This window comes from Dendrobates tinctorius, unplaced genomic scaffold (assembly GCF_039654945.1).
Source record: "Dendrobates tinctorius isolate UK_male_01 unplaced genomic scaffold, ASM3965494v1 ptg000083l, whole genome shotgun sequence".
Taxonomy (NCBI): Eukaryota; Metazoa; Chordata; class Amphibia; order Anura; family Dendrobatidae; genus Dendrobates; species Dendrobates tinctorius.
In genome coordinates this window covers 2,358,458-2,383,939 of record NW_027361751.1, presented here as the reverse complement: position 1 = coordinate 2,383,939, position 25,482 = coordinate 2,358,458, and the positions used below count along the sequence as shown (strand labels likewise).

Here is a 25,482-nt window from a genome sequence, read left to right as displayed (position 1 = left end):
CTCCTAGGTGCGGCCCCGTGGACCTCCGTTTATTTGCGGCCGAAGCCTGCCTGACCTGGGACCCTTTCAAGTTTGTGTTCACCTCCGACCAGATTGTCCTTAAGTGACGTATGGAATTCTCTACTCCCGGAAGCTCCGACATCTTGGCCGAAAATGAACCAAAACGTGGGTGCAAACCATGATTGCAGAAGAACGGGGTGGTTTTGATAGATTCCTGGTACTGGTTATTTAGAGCGAACTCAGCTAATGGGAGATGTTCCGCCCAATCAGACTGATGTTCCGAGACATAGCAGCAAAGATATTGCTCTAGAGCCTGGTTGGTACGCTCCGTTTGACCATTGGTCTCAGGGTGGTAAGCGGAGGAGAAGGATAATTCAATACCAATACGTTTGCAGAATGCTCTCCAGAATTTGGAAACAAACTGGGTACCTCGGTCGGACACGATATTCTCTGGAGCGCCATGCAGCCTTATTACATGAACAATAAACAACTTACTCAGAGTTTCTGAATTAGGTAATCCAGAGAGGGGAACAAAATGACATTGCTTACTGAACCTGTCCACCACCACCCAGATACATGTCTTCCCCTCTGAGGGTGGTAGGTCAGTAATGAAGTCCATGGAGATGTGGGTCCATGGACTCTCTGGAGCGGGCAAGGACTGGAGCCAGCCGGCAGGCCGATTGTGAGGGGACTTGGCGCGAGCACAGATTTCACAAGCTAGTACATAATCCTTGCAGTCCTTAACTACCGTTGGCCACCAAAAACTCCTAGTCACAAGTCTGGCGGTATTATTGACCCCAGGATGGCCTGCCAGGACAGAGTCGTGCGACTCCTTCAGAACTTGTAGGCGAAACGGCGCTGGAACAAACAATTTCTGGGGGGGCGTCGAGTCAGGGGCTGGTTCTGGGGACCTACGGATCTCCTCCAGAAGGTCCAGAGACACAGCCGACACAACAATACCATTGGCCAGTATTGGAACTGGCTCCGAGTCCTCAGCCTGTGAGGGGCAGAAACTTCGAGAGAGAGCATCAGCCCTCACATTTTTGGTACCAGGACGAAAGGTTATTAAGAAATCAAACCTAGAGAAGAACAAGGCCCACCTCGCTTGTCTAGGATTTAATCTTTTTGCTGACTCCAGGTAAGTCAGATTCTTGTGATCTGTAATCACAGTGATCTTATGTTTGGCGCCTTCGAGGAAGTGGCGCCATTCCTCGAAGGCCCATTTGATCGCCAATAACTCCCGATTACCTATATCGTAATTCTTCTCAGTGGCAGAGAATTTGCGGGAGAAAAAGGCACATGGGCGAAGCTGAGTGAGTGATGCAGTGCCTTGCGACAGCACTGCTCCCACTCCGACCTCAGAGGCGTCCACCTCTACAATAAACGGGCGGTCCAAATCAGGCTGAACCAAAACTGGGTTGGCTACAAAGCACTCTTTTAACGTAGCAAAAGCCTGAATTGCCTCAGGGTTCCAATTGGTCACGTCTGCCCCTTTTCGGGTCAAATCCGTGAGTGGTTTAGCAATTTCGGAGAAACCCCTGATGAATTTTCGGTAATAATTTGCAAACCCTAAAAATCGCTGCAGCGCTTTTAGCGACTTGGGTTGCACCCAAGTTTTAATAAGTTGGATCTTGGCAGGATCCATACGGAAGCCTGTGCTTGAAACCACATATCCTAAAAATTGTACCTCCTCCGCAAAAAAAACACATTTCTCCAGTTTAGCAAACAGGGAGTGTTCTCGCAGTCTCTGCAGTACTGAGCGAACGTGCTGAGCATGTGTCACAGGGTCAGCAGAATAAATCAAAATGTCATCTAAATACACGACGACATACACCCCACAAATGTCCCTGAAAATGTCATTTACAAAGTGCTGGAACACGGCAGGTGCGTTACTGAGTCCGAAGGGCATTACCAGGTACTCAAAGTGGCCAAGAGGGGTATTAAAGGCTGTTTTCCACTCATCCCCGTCTCCTATGCGGACTAGATTGTATGCCCCCCGGAGGTCCAGTTTAGTAAACCAACGGGCTCCCATTAGCTGATTAAAAAGATCAGGGATGAGTGGAAGCGGGTACTGGTTCTTTATAGTGATTGCATTCAATTCCCGGTAGTCAATGCAGGGTCTGAGACCACCATCTTTCTTTTCTACAAAGAAGAAGCCAGCTCCAACTGGTGAAATGGACGGTCTAATAAACCCCTTTTTTAAGCTATCAGCTATGTACTCGTTCATAGCCTGACGCTCTGGACCTGAGAGATTAAATATTTTCCCTTTTGGGAGACGGGCATCTGGAATCAGATCTATAGGGCAATCATACTTTCTGTGAGGGGGTAGCTTTTCAGATTTTGCAATAGAAAAGACATCCTCAAAATCTCTGAAGGCAAACGGTATGTGGAGGGGTTTAACTTTAACTTGGTTTACTGTTAGCGACATGCAGTTTTCCTGACAGTGTGAACTCCAGCGTATAACATCGCCTAGGTGCCAGTCGATGACTGGATTATGCTGGCGTAGCCATGGCATCCCCAAAATGACTGCAGCAGACAAATTATCCATCACAAAAAATGACATAACCTCGGTATGCAATGCTCCCACCGACATAGTGATTTTGTCAGTAACAAATTTAACCCCCTCCTGGACAATAGATGTGCCATTAATAGCCGTAGTTTTTATAGGTGCATTACTCTTAATAGGGGTACACCGAGACTTTTAGCAACCAAAGAATCCATAAAATTCCCTTCAGATCCACAATCCACATATGCGTTCACACACTGAGATTTCTGACCAAAAGAAAGGGCAATAGGCAATAAAACTTTAGCCGCATCTGCGGGCAATACCTGTGCCCCTGGGCAACCATAGCCAGAGTTGCCCAGAGGCCGATGTCTCAGTAGTATGGATCTCTGATGCTCAGCTCTCTCTCTGAAGGCTCCAGACTGCAGCATACTGGTGCAGGAAGATGAAAGTGCTCCTTCAGGCTGTGCACTGAACCAGGTGTTTAGGCCAGAAATCAGCTCAGTCAGAAGAAGGGAGAGAAAAAAAAAATTCAGGGAGACTGCTTTTGTATATGCTGGATATATACACAAGAAGCAGTTTTTTTTTATATGGCCGGATATAATGTGACGTCCGCCTGCGGGTCTGGGCTGCAGCCAGGCAACACCCCGAGAAACACTGATACCCTTTACCCCTATACAGGGATCTGGATTTATAGCAGAGCCCAGGAGGCGCTGTCTGAATAGGAGCAGTGACCAGAGCAGGACGGTCGCCAGAAAGGTGTTCCAATACAGGACACAAACGTGGAGATATGCGAGTCTAAACCAGTCGGGCAGCAATGGTACAAAAACGGTAGACAGAAGCAGAGTCAGATTCAGGCCGAGAGTCATAAACCAGGAGAGTAGCAGAGGTACAGAATCGTTAGGCAGAAGCAGAGTCAGATTCAGGCCGAGAGTCATAAACCAGGAGAGTAGCAGAGGTACAGAATCGTTAGGCAGAAGCAGAGTCAGATTCAGGCCGAAAGTCATAAACCAGGAGAGTCGCAGAGGTACAGAATCGTTAGGCAGAAGGAGAGTCAGAAGTCCAGGCCAAAGTCAGTCAGTCAGAAAGCAATTCACACAGTAACACACAGGGGAACCAAGAATATATCCGGCGGCTTGCAAGACCAGTCCCAAGGTATTTCAGGGATCAGGTCACCCCTCATAGGTTCCTGGACTGATGATGTCATCAGTACCGCCCCCAGGACCAGGCCAGATGGAGATGCAGTAACCTCTTGATGACTGACAGAGGGGTGGAGCCTGCGTCCACCAGATGCCTGCGCAGGTGCCCTTACTCTGTCAGCACCATAACTCCCGGGCGAGCCATGGCGCCTCCTAGTGACCGCGACAGGAGCAGCAGACCCAGAATTTAACGGCGACGTGACAGACCGGCGCCTCCTAGAGGCTAAAGCCGGGACAGTAGGCTCTGAGCCTGACGTGACAGAACCACGGCCCTGTCCAGTGGCCGAGGCAGGAACAGCCGTCCCTGAGTCTGACGATAAAGTGGCGGTCCGGCGCCTCCTAGAGGCCACGACCGGAACAGCAGGCCCTAAGTCTGGCGGAAACGTGACAGCAGGGCAATCCGTGTCCGTGAGTACTACACACGTGCCCCATACTAGTGACCGAATACAGGACAGATCCATGTACCCTAACCATGCCGTTAAACAACTTCTGAGCCACGTGGGGCCCGTATCAAATCGTGACCCCTTTTTCCATCAGCCACTTTGGTACGCTTGACTGACACTGTGAGGAGAGTGGTGCTGGAGTCTCGTCAAGCTTAGAGTGTGCTTTGACAATTACTGATGCTTGGCCACTACAGAATATGGACTGGGGCAGTGGAAGGTACCGGATACCAACCACTGTCACCAGAAGATGGAGGTATTGTTGTCTGTTTGACCCCATTAATGAGGACACTGCGTCAGCAGTTGCCGGCACCACTAAGCTGCAGTATTAGGACTTTCTTATACGTTTGCTAATATTTGAACCGTTATATTGTACCGTACCTTTTACACTGTTTAATTCTACACCTCCCTGCGTGGAGTATTACCCCTGTAAATAAACCCTGTTAACCCTTGCTCTGTTGCCTGCGTACCGTCACTGCATCCTACGTTCCTGCTTGTTACCCTTTACACTGGGATTCTCAAACAAAATGTAATTGGAAGTAAAAAAAAAGCACAAACAGACGGGAAGTTAGAGCAGAGAGGAAAAGGTAGAAATGTTTTAACTGAAATATAATAGAAAAGTGATTAGAGTATGAATTAAATTTAGTATGAAAGTCTCCTTTGGTTTCAGATCACCCTTAATTCTGCATATTAAAATTGTCACTTTATAAAAAGCAGTTGCTTATGTGATGAAGTTTACATGAGCATATAAAAAAATGTTATTTTCATCTAGAAAATGACAACTTTCCATCTGCATTGTCATCCGTATGGCATCCATATTTAGACATCAGAAGTGAATAAATTTTTAAAGAAGAAATACAGTGTCCTGTGTTTGTAATAGAAATGTATTTGTAAAAATCGGATGATTCATATGGGATCCAATTTTTTTATTTTTGCACACCCATAGACTTCAACAGGCGCGTCTGATCCGAAATACAGAAGAGACCGGTGGGTGCTGTGACATTTCCCATACAGACATTTTCAAGCTGTAATCTAAATAGCTCAATTCTATAACATTGCTCCTAGTGCTCTGTCTGAGGTCGGGTTATTTTTTTCATAGACAGCACTTGGACAAATATTACAGTTGTGTGAACATAGTCTGACAATACTTGTTGCAATAAAGCTTATAGTAACACGTAATAGAAGTTGATCAAGCAATAAATTGGGAACATTAGAAAAAAGTTTTCTCCCACCTCTACTCCATATGCAGAGATCCACATCACATATGGGGAAGGAGGTGACAGGCTGGGGGTGGGAATCCTTACTGCAGTCTATGAAGTGGATGTGATAAGCCACAGATCACAGGGGGAGCACTATGGGGATCTTAACCTAACCAGTCCTGCACAGGACATACAACATTACAAGCTGGGAGCTAAGAGGGAGGTAAGGGTTAACTCTCACATACAAAGGTGAGGATTCCAGCCCTCTGGCTGTGAGTGTCTGTGGGTCACAGAGGAACACTCACTGGCCGATGTGGCCCGCCAGGCATGTCATAGTGCACTGAATCACCCCAATTTTCGTCCAGGCTAATTTACATGCATCAAAACTTGATTTTTTTCATTGCTCTTCTGGGGCCTACTAAGCTGTACAGCTACTTTCAATAATAAAATGGTCCTGGCAGAGAGAACCCCTGAGTCAGGAGTTGAAAAGGAAGTAAAGCTGAGCTTCTAAGGACTTTGCAGTGAATTAGAATTGTAATTCTAAGGAACTAGATGGAGGCACAATGCTATCGCATTGTAATGTCACAATGGGGGCAGACTTTGCAGCATTGAGAATCTCTCCCCCCATGTGCTCACCCACCTATCCACTCTCTCTTTCCCCATGTGCTGACTTGTTCCGTCTGTGCTCTCTTCTTTGACCTGTCTACCCCATGTGCTGTCCCCCTTGTCTGCTGTCTCTCTCCTTCCTGTGTTCTCCCCTCATGTGCTGTCCCGTTTGAGCTGTCTCCCCCTTGTGCTTTGTCTTTCTCACCCCTGTGTGCTTTCTCTCTCCCCCATCTGCTGTCTTCTCCTCTCATGTCATCTCTTGTTTGACCTGTGTACCTCATCACTAAACAGCCAGTGCACAGCATGTCAGGAAGAATTTCTATTTAAAGGGGTTTTCCCACGCACGAAAAGTTCATTTTAAAAATTGTCTGTGTCTGACCATGTACAGAACATACCACAGCTCTTTGGCAGGGGAGGAAACAAAAGACAATACTGACATTACAGCAGGAGATCGCAGATAATACATTTTGTGAGGTAAAATATTGTTTAAAACAGCCAGTGAAATATTTTACCTCACAAATTGAATCATCTGTGATCCCCTGCTGTAATGTCAGTATTGTCTTTTGCTTCCTCCCCTGCCCAGGAGATGTGGTATGCTCCGTACATGATCAGACACAGACAATTTTTAAAATGAACTTTCGTTCGTGGGAAAACCCCTTTAATGTGACCGGCTTCCTCTGTCTGTAGACATGTCGCGCATCTGCCGCCGGGATCAGCCGAATGATTTACTGCGCCTGCACGAAATTCGGGCAGGCATAGTAAATCAGACTGCCGCTATCTTTGTGCAGACAGATAGCGGTGGTCACATTAAAACTGTGCATGCACTCCTCCTGTGTGTGTGTGGTACAACGGTGTTCCGCTGGTGGTACCGCGCAAGAGGCTAGTGCCAGCAGCGTTTCCATATTGAGACACCCATCACTTGGGTGTCCCAATATGGTGGTTGGTGAACTTCTACCACTTGGAATTCTGGGATCTGGACACATTATTATTATTATTTATTTATATAGCGTCATTAATTCCATGGTGCTGTACATGGGAAGGGGGGTTACATACAAAGTTATAGATATCGTTACATACAAAGTTATAGATATCGTTAACAGTAAACAAATTTACAATGACGGACTGGTACAGAAGGGAGAGGACGCTGTCCTTGTGGACTTACATTCTACGGGATAGTGGGGAAGAGACAGAAGGTCGGGGGTGCAGCAGCTCAGGCAGTGGTGAGGCGGCAGAATGGTTATTGCAGGCTGTAAGCTTTCCTGAAAAGATGGGTTTTCAGGTTCCGTTTGAAGGATCCGAGGGTGGTGGATAATCAGATGTGTTGAGGCATGGTATTTCAGAGGATGGGGGATATTCGGGAGAAATCTTGGAGTCGGTTGTGTGAGGAACGAATAAGTGTGGAGGAGAGTAGGAGGTCTTGGGAGGATCGAAGATTACATGAGGGAAGATATTGGCAGTTTAGTTCAGAGATATAGGGAGGGGAAGGGTTGAGGATGGCTTTGTAAGTCAGTGTTAGTAGTTTGAACTGGATTTGTTGGGGAATTGGGAGCCAATGGAGGGATTTGCAGAGGATAAAGACAGGGGAGTAGCAAGGAGAGAGGTGGAGTAAGGCAGCAGAATTGAGGTAAGACTGGAGTGGTGCAAGAGAGTTGGCAGGGAGGCCACAGAGGAGAGTGTTGCAGTAGTCAAGGCGGGAGATGATGAGGGCATGTACAAGAGTTTTAGTAGATTGAGGACTGAGGAAGGGATGGATTCTGGAAATATTTTTGAGTTGGAGACGACAGGAAGTGGAAGAGTTTGGACGTGTGGTTTGAAGGACAGGGCAGAGTTGAGAGTTACTCCGAGGCAGTGGATTTCAGGTGCGGGAGAGAGCGAGATGCCGTTTGCCATAATAGATAGATCGGGTAGGGAAGATACCTGAGATGGAGGAAAGATAATGAGTTCAGTTTTGTCTACGTTGAGTTTTAGGAAGCGAGAGGTGAAAAAGGAGGATATGGCTGATAGACACTTTGGGATTCTGGACAGCAGAGAGGTGACATCTGGGCCAGAGAGGTAGATCTGAGTGTCATCTGCATACAGGTGGTACTGGAAGCTATGGGACTTTATGAGTTGTCCTAGGTCAAGAGTATAGATGGAAAAAAGTAGGGGCCCCAGGACAGAGCCTTGGGGTACTCCAACAGAGGATGAGGAGGTAGTGTGGGAGTGGGAAACGCTAAAATGTGCGGTCAGAAAGGTATGAGGAAATCCAGGACAGGGCAAGGTCTTTTATGCCAAGGGAAGAAAGAATCTGTAGCAGTAGGCAATGGTCAACTGTGTCAAAGGCAGAGGACAGGTCAAGAAGGAGGAGGATGGAGAACTGTCTGTTAGCTTTGGCTGTGAGTAAGTCATTAGTAATTTTGGTCAGGGCAGTTTCAGTGGAGTCTTGGGGGTGGAAGCCAGATTGCGGGATGTCAGGAAGGGAGTTAAATGAGAGGTGGGCAGAAAGTTGAGCATGGACATGCTGTTCGAGGAGTTTGGAAGCAAACGGGAGCAGTGATATGGGGCGATAGCTGGGCATAGCAGTTGGGTCAAGGTTTGATTTTTTGAGGATGGGTGTTATGGTGGCATGTATGAAGGCAGAGGGGAAGGTACCAGAAGTTAGGGATAGGTTGAAGAAATGGGTTAGGGCTGGAATGATCATGTTAGTGAGGTTGGGGAGCAGGTGGGAAGGGATGGGGTCAAGTGCACAGGTGGTGAGGCGTCATTTGGAAAGGAGATAAGTAAGCTCTCCTTCAGTGATGTTGGAGAGGGAGGTTATTATGGAAGGGCAGAGGTCTGGTATGCGGAGCATTTGGGGTGGTGGAACTGTAAAGGTTTGCCTTGTTTGGTAGATCTTGTTTTTGAAGTAGGTGGCAAAGTCCTCAGCAGAGATGAGGGGCGTTGGAGGTGGTAGTGGTGGGCGGAGGAGAATGTTAAATGTGCTGAACAGTTGTTTTGGGTTTTGGGATAATGAAGATACAAGGTTTGTGAAATAGGTCTGTTTAGCAGAGGTGAGGGCTGATTTAAAGGCAAGTGTAGCTTGTTTGAAAGTGGTGAAGTCGTCTGGCAGGCGTGTTTTCTTCCAACGCCGTTCCGCGACCCTGGATGCTTGTCGAAGTTTTTTGGTGAGGTTGTTGTGCCAGGGTTGCCTATTGGTTTGTCGCACTTTGCCATGCATGAGAGGAGCGACTGAGTCTATTGCTGATGTGAAAGTGGTGTTGTAGAAAGCGGTGGCACTGTCCGTGTTGTGGAGTGAAGATATGGAGGACAGAGGTACACATCTGGATGGAACAGGATGTGAAGACATTAGAAAGTAATTATATATTAGATATTCATGCAGGGATATGCAGGACATAACTCCATCGAATGCACCAAAGTCTCCACTGCTTGGTTGCCAGTGAAGGCCTTAACAATGAAAGAATATTTACATGGCCCCGTCCTCTTTTGACCTAATGTCAGGAGGGTGTCACGTTACCTTTGAAGACCTGGAGTTAGATCGTGACATCGGGTAATGAATCGCAGGTCTTCTTTAGAGAAGGTGTGATTTGTGTCCCATATTAAATGGATTTAGTTTCCTCTGGTGCTGAAGAGGTTAACACCCTTTTTAATGCTTGTCAGAAACATGCAGCACCATTTCAGCTGCTTCTGATCTGGTCATTACCTCTACCTAGAAAAACTGGTCAGACCTTCTTGTTCTTGCCGGTGAAAGATTTTCCTTCCTGTGGTGGGAGTAGAGTGGTTGGAGTAGTGTTCTGTACTTTGCTGTAGTACAGATGTGTTTATCTATTGCTCCCTGATCCCATTTAGTTTATTCCTCCCTGTCCCTATCCTCCTTCCTTTTGTTGGTTAGGGCTTTTGTATGATTGAGGTTTTCTGTTATCACCGTTTTGTCCTTGTGTCTTCTTTACCTTACATTCTGGTCCCATGTCTCATGGAGTGGGGGAGGAAACATAAGGGTTTAACATGAGCATAGTAAGGTCGGAGACTCGGGCCTCTCTATCTTCAAGAGTACCCCCAGGACAGGGATAGTTAGGGTCCCAGTTCCAGGCACAGTTTGAAACCCTTCTTCCTCACCAAAGACTGTCACAGCATGACACCTAAACCCTAAGAAGAACTTGTGTGTCCTTCTTAAATGGCAGATTTATGGTGATGGAAAATGGTCTCCTTCCTGAATAGTGTCTGGAGACTGTGGTTGGTGCTGCCTAAAAAGTTGATTGTCAATAGATTAAGAAACTGACAGACTCCATTAATGGAGCTTTTGACTGTTATTGAAAAGAAGAGTGGTTACATTGGTCACCGCTATTTTTTTTAGAGATGTCAGAAATGTATTTTTTTGTACATTTTGGTTATTATTCACACTTAAATGTGATGGCAAAATTTACATTTAATAATTCTGCACACTAATTTTTGCCTAATAACTCTGCGCACCCAAATATTCTCTTAAGAAAGAGAAAACCTCACTTTTAGTTTCCTAAAAATTCAAGTTTCAGGTTTATCGTCTTTTTGGATTGTCCGACAGCTCTGTAGTTGGTCAGTCATAAAATTAATCAAAAACACAAATTGCCTTATAAGTGTGCACACAGTGTAATAATAAGTGTGCTCACAGTGTAATGCTTTCAAATCATTTAATGATAAAGATACTAAACCCCTCACATGATAAATACCGTAATTTGTTATATTCCAAACTGAAAGATGAACATGACTTTCCGTTACAAAGGAATAGAACAGCTTGTGCAGTAACAGTGGTGCTCCCCGTCGTGCCTTGTGAATATGACTGATTACTAGGAAACAGAAGTGGGATACGAGCGGGCTCCAGCAATGGCCGTGCACTTGTCTGATAGACATATTAACACTTGAGTTCTCCGACTCTGCATGTGCCCCTTTCATCTTTCAATACTAAAGAGAGAACAAATGCATCGTGTTTAGACTTTCGCACACCCCCTGCCAACATGGCAAAGAGCTCAAAGGAATCCTGGTAGCACAATTTTGACTTTTGGCCGATGTTCAGCAGGATTAAGGCAATGACCAGATAGCAACTTTCTGGCATTGAGCTCCTCCTCAGGAGAAGGAAGGATATAACTGACTGAACTGCCTCCATAACAATGGCTCACATGTCCCCTGGGAATGGCTTACAAATAGATTTCATCTTGCTTTCTCTTGTACTTCTCGAAGTTTCCTGTTTTCTCACGGTCTTTTTGGACAGTTTACAGTCATTCTCATTCTGGTTTTCTCTCTCTGCCTCTCTAAGGAAAGAAACACCCTTCTTATAAAGGAAGACAGCTCAGTGGCAGCCTTTGTAGCTCTCTGCAGGCTGTAGGTTTCCATTCCTTATTCCTCTAAGTGAATCTGAAAAACAAAATGAAAAAAAAAAAAAACACACTTTGTGCCGTACTTATTAGGTGTGTACGGGAACTTAATCACATTCCTTGAAGGTTTCTGTTTGTATTAATTTCACGTAAAACATTTTACGTAGGATTTTTTCAGAGTCTAAACTTTTTTCACCTTGTTATGTCATAATGCAGGCTTTTACATTTACTGGCATGATAAATATTGCTATTGATTGATTAAATGTGCTTTGCATGGGTTTACTTTTTTAGTCAGGAGTGTTCCCCGGGCACTGGAGAGCAAAAAAACACCATAGGGTCTAATCCAAATAGCAATAGGTATATTAATGTTGAGTACATGCTCATCTGATGGGGTTGTGTAGTCCACAACAATTTCAAAGCTTTGGTAGAACATCTGCTGCAGAAAACAGGTCACAAAACCAAGAGAGTTCTGTGGAGGAAAATTGAATGATTTTTCTGCGCTGCTGGTGAAGTCCCACAGGAAGCATCCAGGACACACAGAGGTTGAAGACATGCAGTTTTATTTTCGATGCGTTTCGACGTTATCCTGTGGTTGTATCCAGAAGAAGTTTGATAACTTCGAAACATGTCGATAATAAAGCCGCATGTCTTCAACCTCTATTTGTCCTGCATTCTTCTGTCGAACTTCACCAGCAGTGCAGAGACCTCAACTTTCCTCCGCAGAGCTGAACAAACTTTGGAATGGTTTAGAAAAAAAAATTGTGATATTGTAATTTTCAGAGAGTGGAAAAAAAGTAATTTTTATTAGTTTTATTTTCTAAAATTATTTTGTTAGGTAGTAATAATAATAAAAATAATAATCTTTATTTGATGCCAACATTGTGACGTCCGCCTGCGGGTCTGGGCTGCAGCCAGGCAACACCCCGAGAAACACTGATACCCTTTACCCCTATACAGGGATCTGGATTTATAGCAGAGCCCAGGAGGCGCTGTCTGAATAGGAGCAGTGACCAGAGCAGGACGGTCGCCAGAAAGGTGTTCCAATACAGGACACAAACGTGGAGATATGCGAGTCTAAACCAGTCGGGCAGCAATGGTACAAAAACGGTAGACAGAAGCAGAGTCAGATTCAGGCCGAGAGTCATAAACCAGGAGAGTAGCAGAGGTACAGAATCGTTAGGCAGAAGCAGAGTCAGATTCAGGCCGAAAGTCATAAACCAGGAGAGTCGCAGAGGTACAGAATCATTAGGCAGAAGGAGAGTCAGAAGTCCAGGCCAAAGTCAGTCAGTCAGAAAGCAATTCACACAGTAACACACAGGGGAACCAAGACTATATCCGGCGGCTTGCAAGACCAGTCCCAAGGTATTTCAGGGATCAGGTCACCCCTCATAGGTTCCTGGACTGATGATGTCATCAGTACCGCCCCCAGGACCAGGCCAGATGGAGATGCAGTAACCTCTTGATGACTGACAGAGGGGTGGAGCCTGCGTCCACCAGATGCCTGCGCAGGTGCCCTTACTCTGTCAGCACCATAACTCCCGGGCGAGCCATGGCGCCTCCTAGTGACCGCGACAGGAGCAGCAGACCCAGAATTTAACGGCGACGTGACAGACCGGCACCTCCTAGAGGCTAAAGCCGGGACAGTAGGCTCTGAGCCTGACGTGACAGAACCACGGCCCTGTCCAGTGGCCGAGGCAGGAACAGCCGTCCCTGAGTCTGACGATAAAGTGGCGGTCCGGCGCCTCCTAGAGGCCGCGACCGGAACAGCAGGCCCTAAGTCTGGCGGAAACGTGACAGTACCCCCCCCTCCAAGAGGGGCCTCCGGACCCTCAAAACCCGGTTTATCAGGGTGAAGGAGGTGAAACCTTCTAATCAACCCCTTGGCATGAATGTCACTAGCGGGGACCCAGGACCTCTCCTCTGGGCCATAGCCTTTCCAATGAACTAAATATTGCACAGACTTTCTCACTAAACGGGAATCAAGGATGCCCTGGACTTCGTACTCCAAGGCACCCTTGACCAAAACTGGAGGAGGAGGGGACTGGACGGGATGAATTGGGGAGCGGTACACCTTGAGAAGGGATTTGTGAAAAACATTAGGAATTTTAAAAGACTGAGGGAGCCTTAAACGAAAGGCTACCGGGTTAATTACTTCTAATATCTCGTAGGGACCAATAAACCTGGGCTCCAGTTTGGCAGATGGCACCATAAGCTTAATGTTTCTGGTAGACAGCCAAACTTTGTCCCCAACTCCTAGGTGCGGCCCCGTGGACCTCCGTTTATTTGCGGCCGAAGCCTGCCTGACCTGGGACCCATTCAAGTTTGTGTTCACCTCCGACCAGATTGTCCTTAAGTGACGTATGGAATTTTCTACTCCCGGAAGCTCCGACATCTTGGCCGAAAATGAACCAAAACGTGGGTGCAAACCATGATTGCAGAAGAACGGGGTGGTTTTGATAGATTCCTGGTACTGGTTATTTAGAGCGAACTCAGCTAATGGGAGATGTTCCGCCCAATCAGACTGATGTTCCGAGACATAGCAGCGAAGATATTGCTCTAGAGCCTGGTTGGTACGCTCCGTTTGACCATTGGTCTCAGGGTGGTAAGCGGAGGAGAAGGATAATTCAATACCAATACGTTTGCAGAATGCTCTCCAGAATTTGGAAACAAACTGGGTACCTCGGTCGGACACGATATTCTCTGGAGCGCCATGCAGCCTTATTACATGAACAATAAACAACTTACTCAGAGTTTCTGAATTAGTTAATCCAGAGAGGGGAACAAAATGACATTGCTTACTGAACCTGTCCACCACCACCCAGATACATGTCTTCCCCTCTGAGGGTGGTAGGTCAGTAATGAAGTCCATGGAGATGTGGGTCCATGGACTCTCTGGAGCGGGCAAGGACTGGAGCCAGCCGGCAGGCCGATTGTGAGGGGACTTGGCGCGAGCACAGATTTCACAAGCCAGTACATAATCCTTGCAGTCCTTAACTACCGTTGGCCACCAAAAACTCCTAGTCACAAGTCTGGCGGTATTATTGACCCCAGGATGGCCTGCCAGGACGGAGTCGTGCGACTCCTTCAGAACTTGTAGGCGAAACGGCGCTGGAACAAACAATTTCTGGGGGGCGTCGAGTCAGGGGCTGGTTCTGGGGACCTACGGATCTCCTCCAGAAGGTCCAGAGACACAGCCGACACAACAATACCATTGGCCAGTATTGGAACTGGCTCCGAGTCCTCAGCCTGTGAGGGGCAGAAACTTCGAGAGAGAGCATCAGCCCTCACATTTTTGGTACCAGGACGAAAGGTTATTAAGAAATCAAACCTAGAGAAGAACAAGGCCCACCTCGCTTGTCTAGGATTTAATCTTTTTGCTGACTCCAGGTAAGTCAGATTCTTGTGATCTGTAATCACAGTGATCTTATGTTTGGCGCCTTCGAGGAAGTGGCGCCATTCCTCGAAGGCCCATTTGATCGCCAATAACTCCCGATTACCTATATCGTAATTCTTCTCAGTGGCAGAGAATTTGCGGGAGAAAAAGGCACATGGGCGAAGCTGAGTGAGTGATGCAGTGCCTTCCGACAGCACTGCTCCCACTCCGACCTCAGAGGCGTCCACCTCTACAATAAACGGGCGGTCCAGATCAGGCTGAACCAAAACTGGGTTGGCTACAAAGCACTCTTTTAACGTAGCAAAAGCCTGAATTGCCTCAGGGTTCCAATTGGTCACGTCTGCCCCTTTTCGGGTCAAATCCGTGAGTGGTTTAGCAATTTCGGAGAAACCCCTGATGAATTTTCGGTAATAATTTGCAAACCCTAAAAATCGCTGCAGCGCTTTTAGCGACTTGGGTTGCACCCAAGTTTTAATAGGTTGGATCTTGGCAGGATCCATACGGAAGCCTGTGCTTGAAACCACATATCCTAAAAATTGTACCTCATCCGCAAAAAAAAACACATTTCTCCAGTTTAGCAAACAGGGAGTGTTCTCGCAGTCTCTGCAGTACTGAGCGAACGTGCTGAGCATGTGTCACAGGGTCAGCAGAATAAATCAAAATGTCATCTAAATACACGACGACATACACCCCACAAATGTCCCTGAAAATCTCATTTACAAAGTGCTGGAACACGGCAGGTGCGTTACTGAGTCCGAAGGGCATTACCAGGTACTCAAAGTGGCCAAGAGGGGTATTAAAGGCTGTTTTCCACTCATCCCCGTCTCTTATGCGGACTAGATTATATGCCCCCCCGAGGTCCAGTTTAGTAAACCAATGGGCTCCCATTAGCTGATTAAAAAGATCAGGGATGAGTGGAAGCGGGTACTGGTTCTTTATAGTGATTGCATTCAATTCCTGGTAGTCAATGCAGGGTCTGAGACCACCATCTTTCTTTTCTACAAAGAAGAAGCCAGCTCCAACTGGTGAAATGGACGGTCTAACCCCTTTTTTAAGCTATCAGCTACGTACTCGTTCATAGCCTGACGCTCTGGACCTGAGAGATTAAATATTTTCCCTTTTGGGAGACGGGCATCTGGAATCAGATCTATAGGGCAATCATACTTTCTGTGAGGGGGTAGCTTTTCAGATTTTGCAATAGAAAAGACATCCTCAAAATCTCTGAAGGCAAACGGTATGTGGAGGGGTTTAACTTTAACTTGGTTTACTGTTAGCGACATGCAGTTTTCCTGACAGTGTGAACTCCAGCGTATAACATCGCCTAGGTGCCAGTCGATGACTGGATTATGCTGGCGTAGCCATGGCATCCCCAAAATGACTGCAGCAGACAAATTATCCATCACAAAAAATGACATAACCTCGGTATGCAATGCTCCCACCGACATAGTGATTTTGTCAGTAACAAATTTAACCCCCTCCTGGACAATAGATGTGCCATTAATAGCTGTAGTTTTTATAGGGGCATTAAGTCTTAATAGGGGTACACCGAGACTTTTAGCAACCAAAGAATCCATAAAATTCCCTTCAGATCCACAATCCACATATGCGTTCACACACTGAGATTTCTGACCAAAAGAAAGGGCAATAGGCAATAAAACTTTAGCCGCATCTGCGGGCAATACCTGTGCCCCTGGGCAACCATAGCCAGAGTTGCCCAGAGGCCGATGTCTCAGTAGTATGGATCTCTGACGCTCAGCTCTCTCTCTGAAGGCTCCAGACTGCAGCATACTGGTGCAGGAAGATGAAAGTGCTCCTTCAGGCTGTGCACTGAACCAGGTGTTTAGGCCAGAAATCAGCTCAGTCAGAAGAAGGGAGAGAAAAAAAAAGTTCAGGGAGACTGCTTTTGTATATGCTGGATATATACACAAGAAGCAGTTTTTTTTTTATATGGCCGGATATAATGTGACGTCCGCCTGCGGGTCTGGGCTGCAGCCAGGCAACACCCCGAGAAACACTGATACCCTTTACCCCTATACAGGGATCTGGATTTATAGCAGAGCCCAGGAGGCGCTGTCTGAATAGGAGCAGTGACCAGAGCAGGACGGTCGCCAGAAAGGTGTTCCAATACAGGACACAAACGAGGAGATATGCGAGTCTAAACCAGTCGGGCAGCAATGGTACAAAAACGGTAGACAGAAGCAGAGTCAGATTCAGGCCGAGAGTCATAAACCAGGAGAGTAGCAGAGGTACAGAATCGTTAGGCAGAAGCAGAGTCAGATTCAGGCCGAAAGTCATAAACCAGGAGAGTCGCAGAGGTACAGAATCATTAGGCAGAAGGAGAGTCAGATTCAGGCCGAAAGTCATAAACCAGGAGAGTCGCAGAGGTACAGAATCGTTAGGCAGAAGGAGAGTCAGAAGTGCAGGCCAAAGTCAGTCAGTCAGAAAGCAATTCACACAGTAACACACAGGGGAACCAAGACTATATCCAGCGGCTTGCAAGACCAGTCCCAAGGTATTTCAGGGATCAGGTCACCCCTCATAGGTTCCTGGACTGATGATGTCATCAGTACCGCCCCCAGGACCAGGCCAGATGGAGATGCAGTAACCTCTTGATGACTGACAGAGGGGTGGAGCCTGCGTCCACCAGATGGCTGCGCAGGTGCCCTTACTCTGTCAGCACCATAACTCCCGGGCGAGCCATGGCGCCTCCTAGTGACCGCGACAGGAGCAGCAGACCCAGAATTTAACGGCGACGTGACAGACCGGCGCCTCCTAGAGGCTAAAGCCGGGACAGTAGGCTCTGAGCCTGACGTGACAGAACCACGGCCCTGTCCAGTGGCCGAGGCAGGAACAGCCGTCCCTGAGTCTGACGATAAAGTGGCGGTCCGGCGCCTCCTAGAGGCCACGACCGGAACAGCAGGCCCTAAGTCTGGCGGAAACGTGACAAACATATTCTGCAGTGCTTCATCCCACTAATTTGAGACCCTGCCTATACGAAATAAAGCCCCCGTCACATATAGCGATCTCACTAGTGAGATCGCTGCTGAGTCACAAGTTTTGTGACGCAACAGCGATCTCACCAGCGAGATCGCTGTGTGTGACACTTCTCAGCGACCAGCCCTCTCGCCGGGTATCGCTGATTGTCCTGGAATGGCCTGGATATTTTTTTGATCGCTGGTCTTCCGCTGGCCAGCACGCATTGCTGCGTTTGACAGGCGGGAGACCAGTGATCAGCAAGCTGCCGCTGGTAACTAAGGTAAACATCGGGACTCTAAGCGGCGCGCAGCGCTTAGAAACCCGATGTGTACCTTACTTACCAGCGCGCTGGTGCAGGAAGCTGGTAACCAAGGTACACATCGGGTTTCTAAGTGCCGCGCGCCGCTTAGAAACCCAATGTGTACCTTGGTTACCAGCTTCCTGCACCAGCGCGCGTTTATGAAAGGTACACATCGGGTTTCTAAGCGCGAGCTTGTCGTCGCTGGTGCTGATCGCTGGTGAAGCTGCCTGTTTGGCAGCTCACCAGCGATCATGTAGCGACACACCAGCAATCCTGACAAGGTAATATCGTTGTCGGGATCACTGGTGCGTATGTGTGACGGGACTCTAACAGTCTAAGTGTAAATAATAGGAGTTACACAATTGGTCCTGGTGCTAATTTAGTCCCCTAGATATGCATAAAAACTTTGCCTAGCTTGCACCCATAAGAGCAACAATTAATACTCAAAACTATACAAAAATGTACATAACTCTATAACTTAATATTTATAAATTTACCAAGAAAAAGAGAGTACAAGTATTGTAAAAAAAATTCTATTTATTAAATAAGTAATGTAAAATACGGTAGCCATATAGAATATACAAATATAGTATCAGAGGCTGCAAATGCCATATATTAGTCAGATGAGAGCAAATCACATTTATTTTACCTTACTTAAATCCTACCACATGTCCACATAGGTAAGTATAGATCTAATTTTAGTCAGATGTAAATGAAAGTGCATATAGCGCAAAGTGCTGCCTGACAGCGTGCATACATAATGCAATATACCGTAATTGTACCCAGTCAATTCATCAGAAGTCCTATGTGACATAATGTGATAACAGAGTGAGTCACAGGCTTAACGAATGCTTGATAGATGGAGATAAAAAAGCTACAATCTTGAAAATAAGCTGTGACCAAAATCACAAGCAAACGTAAAGGCGTTCTCCCGGTATATATAATAAATAGCTGAAGGAAATGTCATTGTAAATCAATTGCTAAACACATTTAATTAGCAAATCCCAATCATTTTGTCTAGGGGGTCATCTCTATAGAATTAAAATTACCACCACACTGAGAGAAACCTCTCCTACAATGTTAGGACAGGAGCCTGTGCACCATGAAGTTCGATTGCTGGGACCTGGAGATACTAATATTATTATTCAGAAAGACAGGGCACACAGAAGTTTGAGTGGCATCTTCCAACCTCAGCACCTCTGGTATCTCCAGTGGTATTAGTGAAGACCACCTTCTGTAGTGCGGCGGTGCTCACACCGTGCAGTAATGAGGCAGTGACCCAGTAAAGTTCAAAGCAAAATGTCATTCAATGTCCAAAAACTCACAAATGAAAAGGCAAAATGGTATCCTCCTGATCACAACCGGGGCGTCAAGACAGTCCTTATCCAAGACCGGTTGCCGTGAGCGACTGCACCACCATGTCACGCTGAGGGAGCGCCAGGAGTTTGCTTCCCCTGGCTCTGTGTTAATTGCACACATAAGCTGCATGTTGCAGAGCCACCTGCTCTGCAGCTTGCAAACCAACACTGACACACCCAAACCTTTGCTGCAGGGTTTTTAAAATGGAATCTGTGGCCATGGGCCACTTGTAAGACCCGGCTGGAGGGAGTGGACTGCCCCTCTACCATCCTGTAGTTCACTCCAAAAATAAAAGCACTTAACGGGATTTCCTAACAATTGCCTTGGCCAAATAACTTGACCAGGTCCATGCTTACTTTTATTATGCACTGCAACCACAGCTATGCCTGTGACTGCAGTTCACTCCAGCGGCCTCAATACACTTCTATGCGCATCCTGGGGGATACATATCGATCCTCGCATATGATCCCCCTCACTGCCTCACACTTCCTACATATGAAGGAGAGAGCAGCTTCCTACTGCACATGCTCAAATTCTAGGACAGGTAGCAGCCATTTTAATTTTGTAGTGATGACCTTCCTGGACAAAATTATTGTGATTGTGCTAATTAAATGTATTTAAGAATTTATTTATAATGATATATCTTTTAGTTATTATTTTTTTACCCTTTTAATAAAGTTCCATAAAACATTGGTTGGAAAAGTTTATATAATAATTGTATGATCAGAAAACTTTTGATGACTGTTAAAGTATGAACATGACATGATGTACAAATCAGATTCTTAGTAAATGTATTTTTGAATTAAACTTTTTATGTAATAACCGTATAAAAATATATTGAAATAAAAACTATCTCCTCGAGCTTTAGTTAAGGGCCTGCGCTTTATTCATATCTATGACATTTCTCTGCCCATAAACCTTTATTTATTACAGCTGCCATAAAGGAATCAAATTGTCAAAAAATGTAGAAAAGTAATTTGCACCTGTATTCTGGCCGCCCCCAAGGAAGTGTCTAAGAGTTAATATTAAAGAATAATATCCATTCTTGAACTTATCCATACTTAGGTCTGATTTTTCTTTTAACCTCTTTTTTTTTTTAATAACAGCTGTGTGGGAAGGAGTTCAATCGTATGCACAATTTAATGGGCCACATGCATCTGCACTCAGACAGCAAACCCTTCAAATGTCTCTACTGCCCCAGCAAGTTCACACTAAAGGGAAACCTGACTCGCCATATGAAGGTCAAACATGGTGTCACCGAAAGAGGCATCCACCCTCGAGGTAAAAAATAAACGGCATAAGTCGTAATGCTAACTCTGACAGTGTTAGTGCACATATACCAGCATGTCTTCTTTATGGCACATGTAGCAGATTATTCACAGGGAACCTGTCTCCCAATTCATATTACAGAAACCAAGCTCACCATGAATCAAAGCCTAGCTGTATGGTGGCAGCCAGGTATATTTTTCTCTGAAATGACAAAATGTCACAGTGAGAAAATCTGGGACCATTCCTTGAGTTGAGACTAGTTTACAAGAAAACATCGGACTGCTGTTCTCAGCCCTACTAGAGATGATTGACACAATCTCTTGCTGTGGAATAGATCTGTCAATCACCTGGAGCAGCGCCATCCTAGTCGCATATCCAGCTATGATACTGTAAGAGGCTGCCAGGGCTGTAGTCATGGCCAAGCACTCCAGTGTATCTGTGCCCTGGCCTCCTCTCACACGAAAACAGCATTCAATAACCAGGATACCTGTGTCTTCTCTCACTGCGCCATCACGGATACCACTGTGATGCTGAAGCCTTTCTGTAATTGACTTTGCAAAAATTGAGACACAGTCCAGTTCAAATGCAACATGTGAATCTTTACTTGAATAACTTGGCAGCACATTCTTGTCAGTAGCAACATCAACAGTAAGTTCCATGCAGTTCTCATTCTGTTCTTTCCCTGCACTCAGTTCCACGTCCTCCAGTACATTATGGGATAATAGGGCCTTAGGCGGTACCGCAGCATTCTCCCTGTTCAGAATTACTGTGCTTGGGGATTCTCTAATCCGTTTCACCCCAGTCCTGAGAGCATTGGCCCATGCAATAATCTGCCACATGTTGAACAATCTGTACCCTGTACTATTTCAGTCCGCTTCCTTTCTCCAGCTATGAACTGCTGCAATCCTGCTGCTTGATACCATACTTCTGTCCTATAGACTCCGAATGGCTAAGCTTCTCTTCTTATAATGTTATGTGGCTGCTGTGGAGTCCTGGGCCTAGAGCCCATGTGAACTATTCCGGCGCCCGGGTCGTTCTGCCTACCTAAGGGAACATTCAAAGCTTACCACACAGCAGCCCCTCCTATAGTTAACCCTTTCACTATACACTAGCTGAAAGCTCTGTACACTATAATGCCCCCATCTAGTGGCCAATCCAATAACTGCACTTACTCTATACATAATACATAGCAGCATTACAAAGGTATAACATTATACATATATATATTCAGCAGGACACGGAAATACACATAACAGTGTAGCAGTACCATTGTATAGAAATGGTAATACACTTAATCGTGTAGCAGTACCATTATGTATTAACAAATATACAGACACTGATAATACATGGCACCGGGACGAAAGAGAAGGGCAAAGGTATAACGTAATACAACATACCCCCTACAATACCCAGCTGGATCTTCTAAATACATTTTCTCTGAAACTCTGTAGCATTTATGACAAAAATATACCTTGCTGCAATTGCAAATTTCAGCGCTGGAGTGGTGTCACTAATCTATGTTCCCTGCCTCTAGTAATATACTTATCAGCTTCATCAGTTATCGGCAAATCTCCAGTCAGTCTCCAGCAATTTGACAGATCACTCCAGTGTTTGCTGGAAGATCTGGAAGTCACAACTCAATGTAGGTCTATGAGAGCCAGAACAAGTCAGAAGAAGGAGCTCATAGACTTACACTGAGAACTTGTGATCGTTACCTCTGACTTACAGTCAGTTAGAAGTTGCAGTCACAAAATGGTGCAGCTGGACCGGAGCTGTGCCAGGAACAGCTGAAGATGACACCTGGTAAGTACAGCTCTGGCAAAAATTAAGAGACCACCACATCAAAACCCTGCCATGGGCAGCCCATTCTCCAGACCTGAACCCCATTGAAAACCTCTAGAATATAATCAAGAGGATGATGGATAGTCCCAAGCCATCAAACAAAGAAGAACTGCTTAAAATATTGAGCCAGAAGCAGTGTGAAAGACTGGTAGAAAGCATGCCAAGACGCATGAAAGCTGCTTTTAAAAATCATGGTTATTCCATAAAATATTGATTTCACAACTCTTCCTGAGTTACAACATTAGTATTGTTGTTTCTAAATGATTATGAATTTGTTTTCTTTGCATTATTTGAGGTCTGAAAGCACTGTTTGTTTGTTTTTGTTTTTTTTTAATTTTGACCCTTTTTCTTTGTCAGAAAAAAAATACAAAATTTATTGCTTGGAAATTCGGAGACATGTCAGAAGTTTATAGACTAAAATAACAATTTACATTTTACTCAAAAATATACTTATAAAGAGAAAAATCAGATAAACTGAACATTTGAAAGTGGTCTCTTAATTTTTGCCAGAGCTGTATAGTACTAGGGCCAGGGATTTTACGTTAGTGCCATGTGGGTCACAAACCGAGGCTGAGGCAGAAATCCCAAGAGAGTCTTTACTCAAACAGCAGATATAGTAGAACTTAGAATGTGGAAGAAACAGATTGATTACCCTTATAAAGTACGCTCACTCAGCCGAAGCTGAAATCACTATGCCAATCCAAGGTTCACTAAAGAGTGTATTACACTGGGATTTGAAATAAATTTACCTCGAATGTAGTGATATCTAGGGACTCCCTGGAATGGCACACTGAGTATAACCTACACAAACCTACAATAACAATATATTTCAAAATAATGCGAAGGTCCCTAAGCGCTTCAACTAGGGATACCCGGCTATCTAGGACTATGGTACCTTTAACCTGAGGTGAGTCTCCTCTCAGGCATATAGACTGCATCGGCTGCAGCCAGTCCCAAATCTTCGGCGCCAATCAGTTTCAGCAACACAAGGTTCCTCGTCTTATTGGCCGGTGCCGGGCCCAAACGCCGGAGACTTATAGTCCTGTTGCCTCAAGATGACGTCTCTGCTCCTGTAGTCCTCACGAATTCTCCTAGAAGCAATAAGCCTGTTTCTGTATAAAATATCTGTCAAATATTGCTTCTCAGCTCATCACAACAGGGACTTCATAGAGCTCCACAGTCACACAGTGCTCAGGAACGCTCTGTCTTTGTTTCACAGCAAAACCTCAGGCTCCCAAGATGAAGAGGTTGCAGTAAACAGTCTCTTACAGCGTTCGATCTCTTTGCTTCTCACAAGCTGCTCCACACACACAATGTCTCTCAGGGCAGTCTCTCTTCTTCTGGAAGCTTCCCTTACAGCTCTAGACAGCTGACACTAGGCCCCAACCCCCCAGCACACACCGATTCCCAGGCACTCGCAGCACCTGCTCTTAGCTCCAGCAGGCAAACACCACAAGGTCCTAGTGATCTCCTGGTGTAATCAAAGTTCACTCTCTTATAGCCACCACTCCAGTCCTGAAATAAACAAAAGTTCTGGAGTGGTGCTTTCAGTGGTAAGTCACAGAGTAGCTGCAATGCCTGCTACCCTGGTAGTTATGCATTGTTATAACCATACATTTTGGACCCTTTCATTTTGGGCAGAAGTGTCATCTAATCTTCACTCTGATAAGTAGTCCAGTTTATGTTCAACTATGTAGACTATGTAGACAGGAGGTCAGTCTCTAAGTTCCTGTGAACTACAAGATGACATCATCACCCCTAAGATTTGGACCCCAACTGGAAAGCTTAATGAGGATGTTTGACATTCTACTGCCTTTTTGAGAAAAATCTCCATACTAAATAATTTCCTTCTTTCTTCAGGTTTTGCCCGTGTAAGAGCAAATCAATCTCGCTCAATTGTCCTTCATAGTGTAGAACAGAAAGAGCCCTTTGACTTATCCAGAAAAAGGAGAGATGAAGAATCAACTTATCATTCAGATGAAGAAAGTGTAAAGAACAATTCTTTCCAGGATGAGGAAGAAGACAGATACAAAGTTCAGGACATATTTCAAGAAGACATCTATAAAGAGCCAACACATTGTTCTGAGGAACATCTGAGCAACTTCAAGGAGATGCCAAACAAGGACAATTGTGAGATTCTCCACAAAGACAGCGGTGCAGAAAGAATAAGTCACCAGCCCAAAGAGGAAGGGAAAAGTGTGGACCTAGGCTTCAAAGGGGGAAGTTTAGGACTATCTGTTCCTTATTTCTTTTATATGAAGAACAGAAACACAGATGAGCAGTTAGTGGAATAAACCATAAATGGACCAAAGAGAAGTAACAAGACACCTAAATATATAAAGTAACATTCATTGCAAAGAATCTGAACTCAGCAAACAGAGGTGGTTCATATTATCTCACGGAAATGAAATACTATTCCCTAGTCTGTCCAGCACTGTTTTATCAAAGGTTGTAGTCATATTTCCATAATTGCACTTTTTTTGATGTACAATAGGCCAAATATGTGACTATGCATGAACAGCCATTACCAGCCTGCAGTTGTATAATATAATTTATAGCAAATATACTGTACTCTTTACTGAGTGCTTAATAATAATAATAAAACAGTAATAATAAAACCAATGAATTAAAATTAGGGTGGTTTCTTTTTTTTTAATTTTATATTCTAATATTGGGAAGCTATCACTAGTATCACTTAGAGAAGAGACATTTTCAAGTAATTCTCCTTGGCCAAATGTGAAAATGTCTGTCCTTCAGAAGAAGCAAAATGCAGTTACCATCTAACGTGTGGTTCCGTAGCTGTAGAAAACAGGCTGCCACTAGGAATTTCGGGGCCCCATACTGGCAACATTTTTGGGGCCTTCTTGAGACTCTGTCGAGGCTCCACCCCTCGAACTGTCCACAGCCCCACCTCTCTCTCTTGGAAAAACTCCACTTCTCACCAATCACACATTAACAGTTCCCATCTCCAGATCACACACATAGCCAGCAGCTCTTGTTTTGGCCAAAAGATTTTTTAAATCTGCCACCACGACAAGGTAGACTCTTTTGGCCGGGCCCCACTCTGCTC

At 45.4% G+C, this 25,482-nt stretch overlaps 1 protein-coding gene across 2 annotated transcripts in view; it reads left to right on the top strand.

The window, feature by feature from the left end:
* Positions 1-25,044, top strand: part of ZNF366 (zinc finger protein 366) — a 97,305-nt gene extending 72,261 nt beyond the window's left edge. For both annotated transcript variants that reach the window (XM_073584054.1, XM_073584053.1), the window contains exons 4-5: positions 20,408-20,582; positions 24,273-25,044. In XM_073584054.1, coding sequence (XP_073440155.1) covers positions 20,408-20,582; positions 24,273-24,706 — 609 coding nt within the window. In that variant the 3' untranslated portion in view covers positions 24,707-25,044. The remainder of the gene's footprint in view (positions 1-20,407; positions 20,583-24,272) is intronic.
* The last annotated feature ends 438 nt before the right edge of the window (positions 25,045-25,482 follow it).